The sequence below is a fragment of the Lottia gigantea genome (genome assembly GCF_000327385.1).
Source record: "Lottia gigantea unplaced genomic scaffold LOTGIsca_46, whole genome shotgun sequence".
Lineage (NCBI taxonomy): Eukaryota > Metazoa > Mollusca > Gastropoda > Lottiidae > Lottia > Lottia gigantea.
The window spans coordinates 1,861,158-1,875,180 of NW_008709614.1; the positions used below are offsets into that span (position 1 = coordinate 1,861,158).

The 14,023-nt window shown below is 34.2% G+C and overlaps 1 protein-coding gene across 1 annotated transcript; it reads right to left on the minus strand.

The window, feature by feature from the left end:
• Positions 1 to 5,674: 5,674 nt before the first annotated feature.
• Positions 5,675 to 9,039, minus strand: LOTGIDRAFT_164708 (hypothetical protein; the record flags this gene model as incomplete). The annotated part of the gene is made up of 2 exons (XM_009061223.1): positions 5,675 to 6,051; positions 8,979 to 9,039. The coding sequence occupies 2 exons, from the start codon at positions 9,037 to 9,039 to the stop codon at positions 5,675 to 5,677; spliced, it is 438 nt and encodes a 145-aa protein (XP_009059471.1).
• Between the last annotated feature and the right edge of the window lie 4,984 nt (positions 9,040 to 14,023).

Below are 14,023 nucleotides of genomic sequence, written 5' to 3' on the forward strand. Positions count from 1 at the left end.
AGGGTATTGCATCAGTGGAGTAGAATGGAACGACAACAGTCTCTGTAAAATCAGATTTAACGGAACAGTTAAACCATTGGCTTAGCTACAGAACTATAATAAACTGCTGTTTTCCCAACTACTTATTACTACTTCGGGATAAATAAATATATTTATATGGTATTTGGTATTGTATTTTACCCCCAAAACGTTAATGCCTGCAATAAATCTGAGCCGGAAACAGTTAACTAATACATGTATGGAGACATTTCATCTGAATATATTTTAGTTAATAGTGAGCGCTATTTCGCAAGACATCGATTGAGTAGAGCACTCTTGAAAATATACACAGCATCGGAATTTATCGAAATACATGTTGTGATATTTAAGGATTTCAAATGTGAAAATTCTGGAGTCCACACATAATTGAAAATATTGACTTTTGGATTAAAATACTTCTAAAAGAATTCACATGTAAAATGTGGTGAATTTAACACTTACGTGGAACACTTATTGTTATATCTTGACGTTATATACCTGCAATAGTAATGGCATTAATAGGAAGAGAAATTCTGAACAAGTGTGATAAGGCGAACCTCTTTTGGTAAGTATATAGAATTTTATTTTCAAAGTGATTTTGTAACCTATATTGTATATCACTGTTTCATTTCACAAGGAGTGAAGAAAATGGCACTTTTATCGTCTTTGAAACATAGCATATCGAAAAGTAAACAGAAGTTAAACAGTACAATATAAAACTAAGTGTTCTCTCCCATAGGTAGTCCCTATTACAGAGTGGCATAAAAAGTTATTTTCGTCATAATTTATTCTTAAGGTCAATGCTCAAATCAAACACTCTTTACTACCTAAATGTATAAAGGTTTATCAGACGTTTTCGTTTAATATGTCAATATATATAAATATTTTACACCAATATCGATTCTATATAAGTACAGTTTTTTTTTAGAAAAGTACATTGTTTTTAGACAATAATTATTATAACTTCTAATCTATCGATCTATGTAGAATGCCCCCACCCCTTCCTTCTGTAACTACGGGCCTGAAATGAAATAACACTTATTTCTTGGCTGAGCTACAGACCCCCTAAAATGGTTTGCGTCTATATAGCAGTGTTTCTAGAATCTAGGTGACCAACATGTCCAATTTTAAAGTATATGATAGTGACAGTGATGTGTTTTGTATATAGGTAGTTGCCGTATCAAAACGATTCATTTATTTTAAGTTGAAAATATTACGAACGGTAAGGAGCCTCTTCAATTACATGTTGAAATGCAGTTTAATATATTTCAAGCTCCGAGCCTAAAAACCGATTGAAAAAACAGAATGTCCCTTTAAAACTGCATAATCCAATTCTGTATGCTAATTAGTAACATTTCAATTCAAGCAGAGCATTTTTGAAGAAATTCTGAAGTTCTTCTAATGAATGATAATGAACCGGTGTAAAAACAATGGTATATATCATCTATTTCTGACAAATATGAAAGATTTATTTTGCAAAGGTTACAAAATGTTAAATGATTTATACAGAAGTTTTATTTTCTTATCCGAATCGCCTCAGATATTATAATATGCAGGTACTGTTTCACTTTACCATTCATTATTTAGGATATTACACTGAATATATATTGTTTTCTGTATTCCCAATTTTGTTGGTCAAGCATCGATAAGGTAACCCTTTTTTGTGAAATACTGCTCATTTGAAAGTGAGAAAAGTGGAAAATTCAAATGAAGTTCTGCCTCCTGTTTTTCTGCAACTGATGATTGCTATGACTATGAATGCTGAAGGACAATGCCATGCAGTATACAATGTTACAAAGACAGCGACAGTAGCCTAGTCCTATTCGATTATCAACTGAATGCACATTCTGTGACACTCAAAGTCCTATAGCAACAACAAGACGCCTATTTTCGCAGTGAGTGGAAATCGTATGCCTGGTTCGAACTTGAAAAAAAGGCTACGCTAGACACAATTCAAATCTTCGATGTGGTAGGATTAAAGTTATTATTGTTTTTGGAATGTCTTATCAACAAAGTTCTTATTGATCACGTTTCGTTAATGTTTCACACAACTGCTAGAATGTGAATGGAAGATAAATATTGATTATAAAAAGGTCATAATGAAATAATATTCTTACCATTTGTAAAACATTTGTCAGATTCTCACGATTCAATAGATCACATCTTCTAACATATCAAATCTTCTTTCAATCAAATTTTCACTTCCTTACATCGCTATGGAAACATAAACTAACTGTGTAATTGCTGATTTAAACGGGGTAGTACATTTGTGAACAATAATGAAATTATGCTATAAATACAAAATAGATCATATTATGGATTTTTGACCTGTTACTGTCATTGTTGTATTCTTGGTTTAAAGAATAACAAAGTGTGATAGAAATAGACATAAAAGATAACACGAAGGCTTATGACAGTTTGTGATAGAAATACGGGCCGATATAAAAACATACTACGAAGAAAGTCTTCTGTCTAATATCTTACTTAGAAATTCATAACCGGAAGTTAAAATAAACTTAAAAGAATGAATGTACTGCCGCCTGCTTATAAATGGAATACAAAATCTGATTCACGCTTTTCGAGAGTTCGGATGGAAAAATGGTAGTTCCTCCAGTGCAAGATGCTATTCTGCACTGGTTTATTGTTCTCCTTGGCTGGTAATAGATTTCTCCAGACTCATATATCAAGCACTATTTGTTTTCGCAGAATCCTTTGGACTGGCCGAAGAATTTAAACAAATCAAACTATTTATCTTCGTCTGAGTGCTACGTAGTATTTACAGTTGTTTGGGCTGTAATAGTTCTAAATAAATAGTGCTACCTATGAGAAGCCGTCCACATCTTGGTCAACAAATACCATTAAATTCGTTCAGTAAATCACAAAGATACAACGCCGGACACACTGTTGGTAAACAAACTAAATCATGCCAGGCTTTAAGTAACCATTTGACTTTCCATTCTTCAACAAATTTATTTTAGCTTGTGTACAGTGGCGGCGCCTGTCTCTCGAGACTGGGGATACAAGTAGGAGACAGAATGACAACTGTCGAGGCTGAGTACGAAATGTCGCAAGTCTCATGGAGCGTCTGAGAAGATTCTCCCTAGAAAATGTTTTTAATAGACTTGATTAGATGCATTACGACATATATATATCTGGGGCCAAAAACGTATAAATATATTTTTTAATTTGTTGAAAATGATTGGGGGTACAATTGGTTGTGCAAACTAATGTTCACTTCTATAATGCAGTTAATATTCTTCAATGTTACACAATGGCATATGAAAAATTTGACATTTTGATAATTCTGGACACACGCAGACTTCAAATTTCGACTGTGAAACGTGACCACAATTACTTTGTTGCTTTGCTACAACATTTTCGTTTAATAGGCTACTATAAGGTACGATTGATCAAAAATATACCGAACGAATGAACGAATTTGGTACAAATGCGTCAACTTTGGCTTTTAGACACGACAGAAGCTACACATTTTTTTCCGACCTTGATGAAACCTGACATACACGTGGAAATGCTAAAGATTACCCTATATAATTCTGATGTCTGTACAAATTCCTTAGGGCGAAAATATAGAAGATGGAGAAAAAAGCTTTTAATGGTTAAAGTCTTCAACAGTCTCTTTCGTTTACAATCTATTAACAAAATGGATCAAGTCAAATTCAATACTGCATACTTATTTGTGGGTCGAGTACATACAAACCTTTAAAAAAACCTGCAGTTTGGCTATATCATACCATATTTTTAATTGGATGTCATTTTGCTTCTATACGGAAACCAATATTTTGGGATTTAAACAAATTAAATTCTACAGAGTACAGATTACACTTCTTTTTTTGTCGACGCAAGGTAATTAATTTTTGCCAAGATTTATAACTGTTTATATTCCAAAGTAGGCTAGGTGAAAGTTATTGATTTTTTAAAAGAAGAGTGTCGCTGTATTATAGAGCAATTCTCGTGTCAGAGAAGTCACAGGCTTATTATTTTTTTCAATAATCTAGTGGTGCCGACAATGAACTTTCTTTGACAAAATGTAACTTTGCTTCAGAAACTTGGAAATCAACAGTTTATATTTATAATTTCCGATTTTTTGCTTCTGTACCCTGTATAGTAAATATTACACTTCTTTATAAAATAGCCTGTATAGTAAATATTACACTTCTTTATAAAATAGCGTGTATAGTAAATATTACACTTCTTTATAAAATAGCGTGTATAGTAAATATTACACTTCTTTATGAAGTTTCAATTCAAGAGATATAACTTGTACCAGGAACTCAAAGTAGGTCAAATTGATTCATTTAACTAAATATCATTAGTCAGAATTTTACATCACCGCCCTCGGCTCCACTTTCTTGATTTTATAGAGCACTAGATATGTTAAGGATCCTTGTAAAATGTATCTAATCTAGGAAGGCGGAGAATTTGTTATGACCCCTAAATACACCACTGTCATGGCATTTACGGCACCGTTTCGTGATTTACATTTTGCATTGTTAAATTGTATAAGCAATTAGTGACAAGGATGACCGAGAAATTAGAATTCTTAACTTTCGGTTCTCGTACTAGGAAGCTTTCGACATTAACCTATAAATAGACTTGCTCAAAAATTATATTTACGCTGTAAAATGCTCTGTCATCCAGTGGCGAATTAAAAATAAGAGACATTTTCTGGTGCCGTTCACCTGCTGTTACAATATATATAATAAAAATAATAATAGAAAGTAATCATGTTTTGTCTGGAGTCTTTCTCTCGTGAGATTCTTCGCTCTGGTGACCAGACTTATAATTTATAGAAGCAGACTTGTCATTGGTCAATACTGGTTTGATTTATGGAGTAAAGTATATGACGATCAATGATTGCATATAATCAATGTTACCAAGGGTGGAGGGCGAAATTAAGGACAATAATGAAATAGATAGGACTAACGCTGAAAAGTGGTGAACTATGGTAGGCTGTTATGAGTGTAAGTGGAATTTATGTCCGTCAATGCTTATTTTTCCTTGAGATTGAACGATAATCTAATCAAAGGCGCGCCTCCAGGATCCATATCGAAAGTGTCAGATTCTGGATGAATAGACAGCGACATATTCAGAGATTCATTTTATAAATATGCAGGCTGTACCCGAGAGAATCCTCATATCTTGATATGTGATGGGCATAACTCATAACTGTCATAAAACCCTAAATGCAGTGACAAAAGAGATTGGTTATTGTTACCCTACCTCCGCACTGCAGCCATAAAATGCAGCCTCTTGAGAAAACCTTTTTTAAATAAAAAAAAGCCTCAAAAGCTACTACAATCGTATAGTTGTTATTTATCTGCCCATCCTGGTGGAAGAGTTACGGTATATGAGATGGGCTATTTATTTGGTTTCGCTTACACGAAAGCAACCACTATGGATAAGGCTGTTAAGGGTTTGGAATGTCCAGGAATTTGGCTCTTTCATTCAGATCAGTTAAATGACGAAGACTTCCTCTCAGCATCAGCCACAGACCACGAATGTGATCGATAAAGAAGGCCGTAATAACAGCCGAAGGGATTGTAAACCCCACCTTGTCATCATTACCTACATCGTCATTGGCACCATCTTTATCTTAAAAAAGACCATCATATGCTGCATCGTCATGAACACCATTTTAAGTATCTTCGAGACCCGCTCTAGCGTTATTGAAACTTGCTACATCATCATCTGCACCTACTCCATTGTCATCGTTACTTGCTTCATCGTCATCGTTACTTGCTTCATCGTCATCGAGACCTGCTACATCGTTACCTACACCTGCTCCATCGACACCTGCATCGTTACCGAGACCGGTTCCATCTTCATCGACACCTGCTCCTTTGTCATCGACAACTGCTTCATCATTATCGACATCGGCTAAATCGTCATCGACACCTGCTCTATCGTCATCGACACCTGCTTCATCATTGTCGACACCTGCTCCATCGTCATCGAGACCTGCTCCATCATTTGCGACGCCTGCTTCATCGACTTCATCTTGTTTTCCCCGATCTGTTATGCAAAATTCGCTCTAATAAGAAGAAACCAGTCGAGCTTTTTTCCACTAGCGACGAAGATCGGATTCAATGTATTAATTGTCGTTGGTAGGGCGCTTGTGGGTTGTGCTGAAATTACAGCTTCTGATATTTCATATCTGTAAAAGGAAACAAGTATCCCTTGTCTCAAAAAGGAAGCGAGGTAAGACCCCCCCAGGGCATCTTGCCTGACATTTGAAGAATATTGTTACAATTTAGTCTATTTACTATCTAGCATCAGAAGTATGATTACCCCGAAGCTCTACACACTATTCAAACATAATTTACGTCTTTACTTTCGTCGAAATCACATCCTTAGAGGTGCGCATTCCCCCATGTTACCCTACATAATAAAATTAAATTAAGTACGATATAAACTTGAATTAGCTGCTGAACAAACACGATAAATAGGAACGTACAAACAAATAAATAGTAATTGGACTGATAAAATTTTAAAAATTCAAGGGATGTAACTGGCGAAAATATATTTATCTAAATTCACTAGTTCAAGGGAGGGAACTGATCACAAATGTCATTCTGAAAAAAAATGTTGCAAACACCCGCATCCATTTTTGTAGGTAAATATGTAGTCGTTTGAACTGCAATTGCTTACTATAAGACGTTAGTGAGAAGTTGTATTGAATGTTATATTCCTGGAAATCTTATAACACGTTAAAAGGAATATCTAGCTATGGTACTTGAGTAGGATATTTTATCGAGTTTGACCTACTGGCGCTGATGCTACATGCTACTTTGTTATTCAAGGCCTTAGTTTCTCGAAACTACGGTTGATCGTTTTTTCTGCAACTTTTCAACCACGTCTTTGATTAGATATGTCACAAAAGTATCGACAATATCTGAGGGGCTCGAGTTGATTATCGTCCGATACTCTGAACATTTTTGGGAATATTTCGAAATTTTAAACAACCACCACCCTTCTGTGAAATTGACAGCAAATACCAGCGAAAACAGCATGTATTTTTTGGACACCACGGTGTTCAAAGGCAACAACTTTCTTTCTTCTGAAAAATTAGACATTAAAGTATTTTTTAAGGAAATTGATACACACCAACTTTTATACAAAAGCTCGTTCCACCCGAAGCACACATTTTCTGGAATAATTAAATCTCAAATTCTAAGATTTCATAGAATTTGCACCCAACGGGCTGATTTTGAATCCGCCTGTAAACTAGTTTTTAACAAATTAAGGGAGAGGGGTTATTCCAAAAGATTTCTTCGAAAAATTAAGAATGACACGCTTTCAAACATTTTGAGAAAAAATTACCCCCTCCACCTTTTATTGGTTCGGTTCATTTCCCTGTGGAGGTCCTACTTGTCGCACATGCGAACACATACATGTTACCCATTTTTTCATAAATAACAAGAACGGAAAAATTTTGCGATGAATAACCTAATTTCTTGCGGAGATCAGAATATCATATACCTAATTTCTTGTAAAAAAAATGCGATGTACAATATGTTGGCGAGACTCAAAACGCGCTTCGAACGCGATTCAATGGCCATCGCTATGATATAGTGCATGGCAAGGATAGACCAATTGCAAGTCACTTCAACCTTCCCGATCATTCCATTGATGACCTTCTCATCATGCCTATAGAAACAGTTTCTACATTACCTAGCATCAAACCTAAGCTTAGACGTCTACAACGCGAAAGTTACTGGATCGATCAACTACAGACTGCGAGGCCAAATGGACTCAACATTCAACACGATAACCAGATAATACCCTTTATAACGACATTTGATTCTACAGCTACCAAAGCCTCCATAATAGTCAAACGCCAGTACTCGGAACTCCAGAACAAATTTCCTCATGTATACGCAAAACGTTTGGTTGTAGCTTACAAAAGAAATCAAAATCTTATCAATTTCCTCTTTCACGGTAGACTTGAACCATTGAACAATGCCCATTCATTCTAGGAGCTGATATTTCTTCATATAAATGTATCATGTTATATCAATAAATTAATCGATTTCAGGGAATACTTATTTCAGGACTGGTGCCATGGCTATATACAGTATATTATATAACATGCAGTGTATGTTTGTGTGTGTGTCTTTTCAACTAAAAACATAACTAATTTTCACATAATTAACTTATCTATTGCTTTCATTGAGACTCGTCTCAATACACCCTAACACTGGTTATCTCTATTGGAATATATCTCGACTTCGTGGTTTCGTGATCCAACTATCGACTTAATTTTCCTGGACGTTCGATTTAGTTTTATTCGTGTAGGGCTACTGCCGATTACTAGCTGCCATCGATAGGGGTTGGTATAATAATTTCAAAACGCACCAACCCATTTTAAAACTTACTATTCATGCTTGGCTAATGTTATGGTTTATAAACTTTCAGAACAACACAAATAATCCCGGGGGGATATTATGAAATTTCAATAAGCTATAAATAATTAAAGAAAGCAACTTTAAAATGATTACAATTAACGGCTCTGAGACAGACAAGACCTTTCAGAACACCTGCACATTCCCTGTCATTACCCTATTTGTCTATCTGCCTTACAGAACTAATTAAAAAGGCAAACATTCAACTGATTATCCATCTGATAAAAGTATTGTCTGAATAGATACTTACCAATCATAAGAGGGGAAACGACGTCTGGAGATGGTCAAGTAATAATATTATTAATTGGCAAATAATTTAAGTGTTAAATCTATCAGTATTTTGTTCAAGACTAGCATTTCCATGCAGGAAATTTATATTTAGTTCGTTCAGACTTCAGATATCTTTGAATGAAATGTGATGTGACTGATTGATAAGATCTTGTATGATTTCAACTTCTTTTTCCAATAAACCAATCGTAAGTTATTGCCCTTGTCAAAGCGCCTTGATTCGATTTCTAAACAATGACTGTAACTTACTTGCATATGCAATAGACTTCAAGCTGTCATTGAATTTACTGCAGTGTACGTGTATAGTCATTTTAGTTTGATATCAACATTTCTTCATGATATAGTTCTCCTTTTAAACGTTGCCTGCAGATTGCAGCAAAGTCAATTGGCCAAAACTAGTCTAATGTATTTTCCTACTGTGACATTTTCAAGAGTTTTGTTCATTTAAAATGAAATTCAATTCCACATATTTTCACAACATGAATCAGATATCAAGAGTCTTGGCAGTAGTATTAACCTGTACAGTTTTTCTTCTATTAACTCAGATCATTGTTTTTTAAAAGTTTAGTCTCTCTTAGTCAGACGTAACCTGGCTTAGGAGGAAGTTCTGATTTCAAATTTATTGATCTACAAATACTGAGATATTTGGGTGACTATCCTGGCCTTGAATCCAGTCTAGGTTTTCTGGAATACTAAATTATAATAACATTATTACGTATGTAGCTCCACTTCCAGTTGATAAATGAGGTATTTTACCTAAATCATGAACAACGATTTTGGTCTTCAAGGCAAAACAGAGATTAACAGCGATTGGGTTGGAAAAATATACTAGCAGTCTTTTCACTCCTCATCCAATCGTATAATTTTTGGTCATCTCAATTTCTAGGAAATAATATATATTGAAGTCAAATAAAAGTTTGATGCTGTGGACCATTCTCATATTCTCAAATAATATAGGTTACCGGAATTCATCTTCAAAAGAATCTGGAAGAACTAGGCTACTTTCTGAGGACTCAATCCTTTAACAGGATATTGAAATGTCCAGAAGATTAGTTCAGAAAATAGGAGATTTCAATCAGAGCGAAAAATATTCCATTAGAACCAATTAGTGTTAAAACTTGCAGCTTTTATTGTCAGGAAGCTTGTTATTGCTGATAGAAAGAAACTTCTGTTCTAGATCAAGGTGGGGATCAATATAATCTATGAGGGTGTAGGTAAAGGGTTTTTCAGAAATTAATAGGCTTTAACATGTATTTAGTTTTTATGAATGAGTCTTAATCTGGTAATATATTGTTTGTGGAGACTGGTGTTAAAATAGTTTGATAGAAATAAATGTAATGGTTGTGATAATATTTATGTTACTTCAGTCTACAAGTTTCAACTAGGTCTCAAAGGGATACAGATTTAATATCCGGTGGAAGTGATAAGATTGTCTAGTACGCTATCAATTCCAACTGTTTATTGTGACAGTCAAGGGGTTAACTCGTGTCATTGGAACATTTCAAGAGCTAAATTAAGTCAATGTGGCAGTGGAGGGGTTAACCTAGATTGTATAGTAGATTTAAGAATTCGAGTTCTAATGTTCTGCTATATATTTACATCAAATAAGCAAGATTTAATACAAATCTTGATCAATTTCCGTTTTATTATGTGGCTTTTACTTTCAAAAACGTCATACTATGACGCCCATTAATTTAAACAACGACAACGTTTTCGGGCTGTATACATATCGGCATATCAAACTGAAATTCAATAGATTTATTAACTTTGTTGAATATGAGATAAGCTGCTGATATTACCAGAGAATGGTATTTTGATACAATTATAACTAACATTTCGCATTATTGTCAAACTTGAACCTCAAATGTAAGTACTTTGACACATTAAATGTGTTCTGTAATCAAGTCTGGAAATGAGACAAAATCGAAAACATTTATTACCAGACTTCCTAACCACGTTACTAAACAACCCACTGTTCAAAATATTTGTTTCCGATTCTGTGTTTATATTGGTTTTAATGTCAGAATTTGTCCCTAGGCTCATGCTATAACAGAACTTGTCTTTAATCATATGAAGTCAATTCCATTTTCACCTTTTTATTCCAATAATTCAATTATTGTGGGAATTTCTCATCTTTGGAAAAGATTTGAATTTTTTGTTTCGTAACTTAATAAAATCACTCGGAGATGATGAAAAGAGTTGACAGAAAGAAGAAAATAAATGTTCATTCCTTGAGGAAATTGACAAGAAAAGGAGAAAGAGTAAAGATATGTTGGGAAGCAATTGAATTATGAGGATTGTTTTAAGATAAAAACATATATTGAATAATATTGGGTAATATTCGTGATGAGAATAAGATAAATACATTTCATGCTTTCTTTTCGGCCCATTTCTACTATAATTTAATCACCTCGTAATTTAAAAAAAAAAGAATTATTTCTTATTTTCCTACGGAAATGTATTGTAAAGTATTAAGTCCATTCTGCCTAACAATTGTCACAATATTTTACAGAAGATGACTGATCCTGATTATCCTCGCCATTCGTCATAATAAAAAATTGGCGCCTTATGTCAAGTTGAATTCCGACATAGTTAGAGATAATACCTTCGGATTTTTCAAAACGGGTTTCCCACTGTAAGTAAGGTAAGCAGGTTAGAGAGGCAAACTTGAAAAAACGTCTAGTTGTTCGGATGAGACAATAAACCCCGTGTGCGCGTTAAAGATCCATCAATAGTTGGAAATCCAAAAAGAGCAGGCTATAATACCGCTGTCCTGGCAAAAATTTCTCTCATTGCACTCTGCATGATGTTACCTGTCTTCATTAGCCCACGTGATGCAGAAAGGTAGGACGTAAATCTCCATTTAATTTCATTTATCTAATTCCTAACTCAAATCTCTTGGAAAGCTCCCACTAGCTTCGACATGAAGACGTTTAAATAATACACAAGAACCATTAAGCATACTCCAGAAAGTGTGTCAAAGACATACGTTAAAAGTAACAGGTTTTAATTTGATTCGAAATCAATCTACCCGAAAAAAGGTATAAAGTTTTAAATTTACAAAGTATTCTTGCAAAATTACACGATTCACAATTAACCTAGAAAACCTTGAGACATGGATATTGTCTCTAGAAATAATGAGTCAAGGGCTATCATTGTGGTTTAAATATATAAATTATTTTTCTTTGATTAACAAAAGATCATTATTACATACCACAGAAAAAAATTTCCCCACGAATAAACCTAAAAGTCTGAAATACCACCCGAATTAATCGCATTAACTAACTTTATAATTTATGTAGCATGAAGCACTGCAAACATTTATGTTACAGTTACTATAAAGATCGAGCTAAGGAATGCAATAGCGTTATGTATGGAAGAATTGGGTGTGGTCCAGTTACAGCTGTATCTTCTCCCTAGGAACCATCCACCTCTCTACCACTTGATTCAGTTGTTGAATTACTGAAAAAAAGAAATTAAAAAAGAGATGAAAACAAACACCATTTAAGTAATTCCAACAAGTTTAGCTTGTGTAGAACATCATTTGGATTGTCATATGAATCAATGAATATAATTGATGAATCATAAATTATATAGGATTTCAAACGAATACGATTACCAGTCGTAAGAAAACAGTTATCTTTATTTTCAACCCCGATGATATAAACAGAATGCTTCCAACAAAAAAAAATGGTATCACAGTTGACAGATCTAAAGACCAAGTCCGTTTATTTTAAGAAAAATGTTCCTATGAGGAAAACACAATTTTAAATTTTAAGACCAAGGGATATAACACATGGCGATTTAAATAGAAATATATACGTAATAATGAAGGAAGTGTTTCAGTTAACCATACAGGTGGTTATAAATGCGTAACCCTGGGAGACACAAAAGAAAATTATCAGCAATTGCAGGAAAGTGGAGATAGATGAAAAAGCTTTTAATTTGTCTTGTAGGTGCGATAGAGTCTTCAGTTTATGATAATGACGCTTAGTAAGGCATATTCTTCATATTGTTGAGATCTGCTAAAGTTCTTTTCGATAATATTTGTCCTCGACGAGGATATAGTGGCCTTTCTTTGTGTCATGACGCTATTAAGCTCTCTCAAGGGAGATAACTACGTTTAAGCAAGTTTCGATCTACATGTCAAACAACCCAAAAGTTTTTTCCGTTAAATTTGATATTTTAATCGGCTGTTGTTAAATTTATTGCTTCTCGACGATAAAATTAACATCTGAAGCCATTGTCATAATAACTGAATTATTAATACACACGGAAGCTCTACTTTTAATTGATGTTTCCCCGCACAAAAATGTGGATTTACAACCAAGCAGATTCAATAGCCAATGAAAACTTGGTCAATTACAAAGATACCAGGGTAGTAACAATTGCTTCTCAGGTTCTCAAACTTTAGGAAATTTGTATTTTAAGTATTCTTGAGTTCCTGATTCAACTCTACAAAGGATCGAGTTGCAAAGTCATGTCATTTAACCAGACCAGATCGGAAGATTTATCATCCACCAAACCATCCAATTGATCCAGATCAATTACCAACCTCATCTACCACCACCTCCCATCCATATACTTCTATAATAGCAAAAATTACATCTGCCAATGTTTATGGTAAATTTCATAAGAGACGTAAGGAAACTTTCATATCCATGTCAGACATCGAATTTAACATTTTAGTGCAGATTTTGTGCTGTTGTGTGACATCACAAATACAAGATTGTCGCAATAACGGGTGTTTTTTTTTTTTTTTTTTTTTTTCATTTTACTTGTCAGCTGTCAGTCACTTGAAGAAATGTAGTTTATAAAAGAAACAAATCGCCGCTAAAATATAAAATCAGTAAGACGAGCATGACCAAATCAAGTAATTGTAAGTAAATAGCAATTATCCAATTAGTACTGAGGTGTTTGGATCTTAATCAATCCCTGATTCTCTAATGGTTAAATAATTTTATTTGCGTAAAAAGACCATTTGTTGCAACACTTTAAGCCATGTTGTACGTAGATTATTTAATAAAGCCAAGTGTCATTCCTCATAGATTGCATCGCTTATTCTTATATATAAATTTTACAACCAGTTTCATATAAACAAAAGACGCCTTTCTAACACCGTCTTCACTAGTAAGTGTTTTTGACAAGACTTGCTGAAAATGATAGTAAAAATTGGATCTGTAAGCAGTTATATGTGTAAATAACCTATTTCTCAAGGTCGGCACAAACGATTTTTCGACGGCATGCAGCCAGTGCACACTTACAAAATTTTATAGCGACGGAGGTGCCTCTAG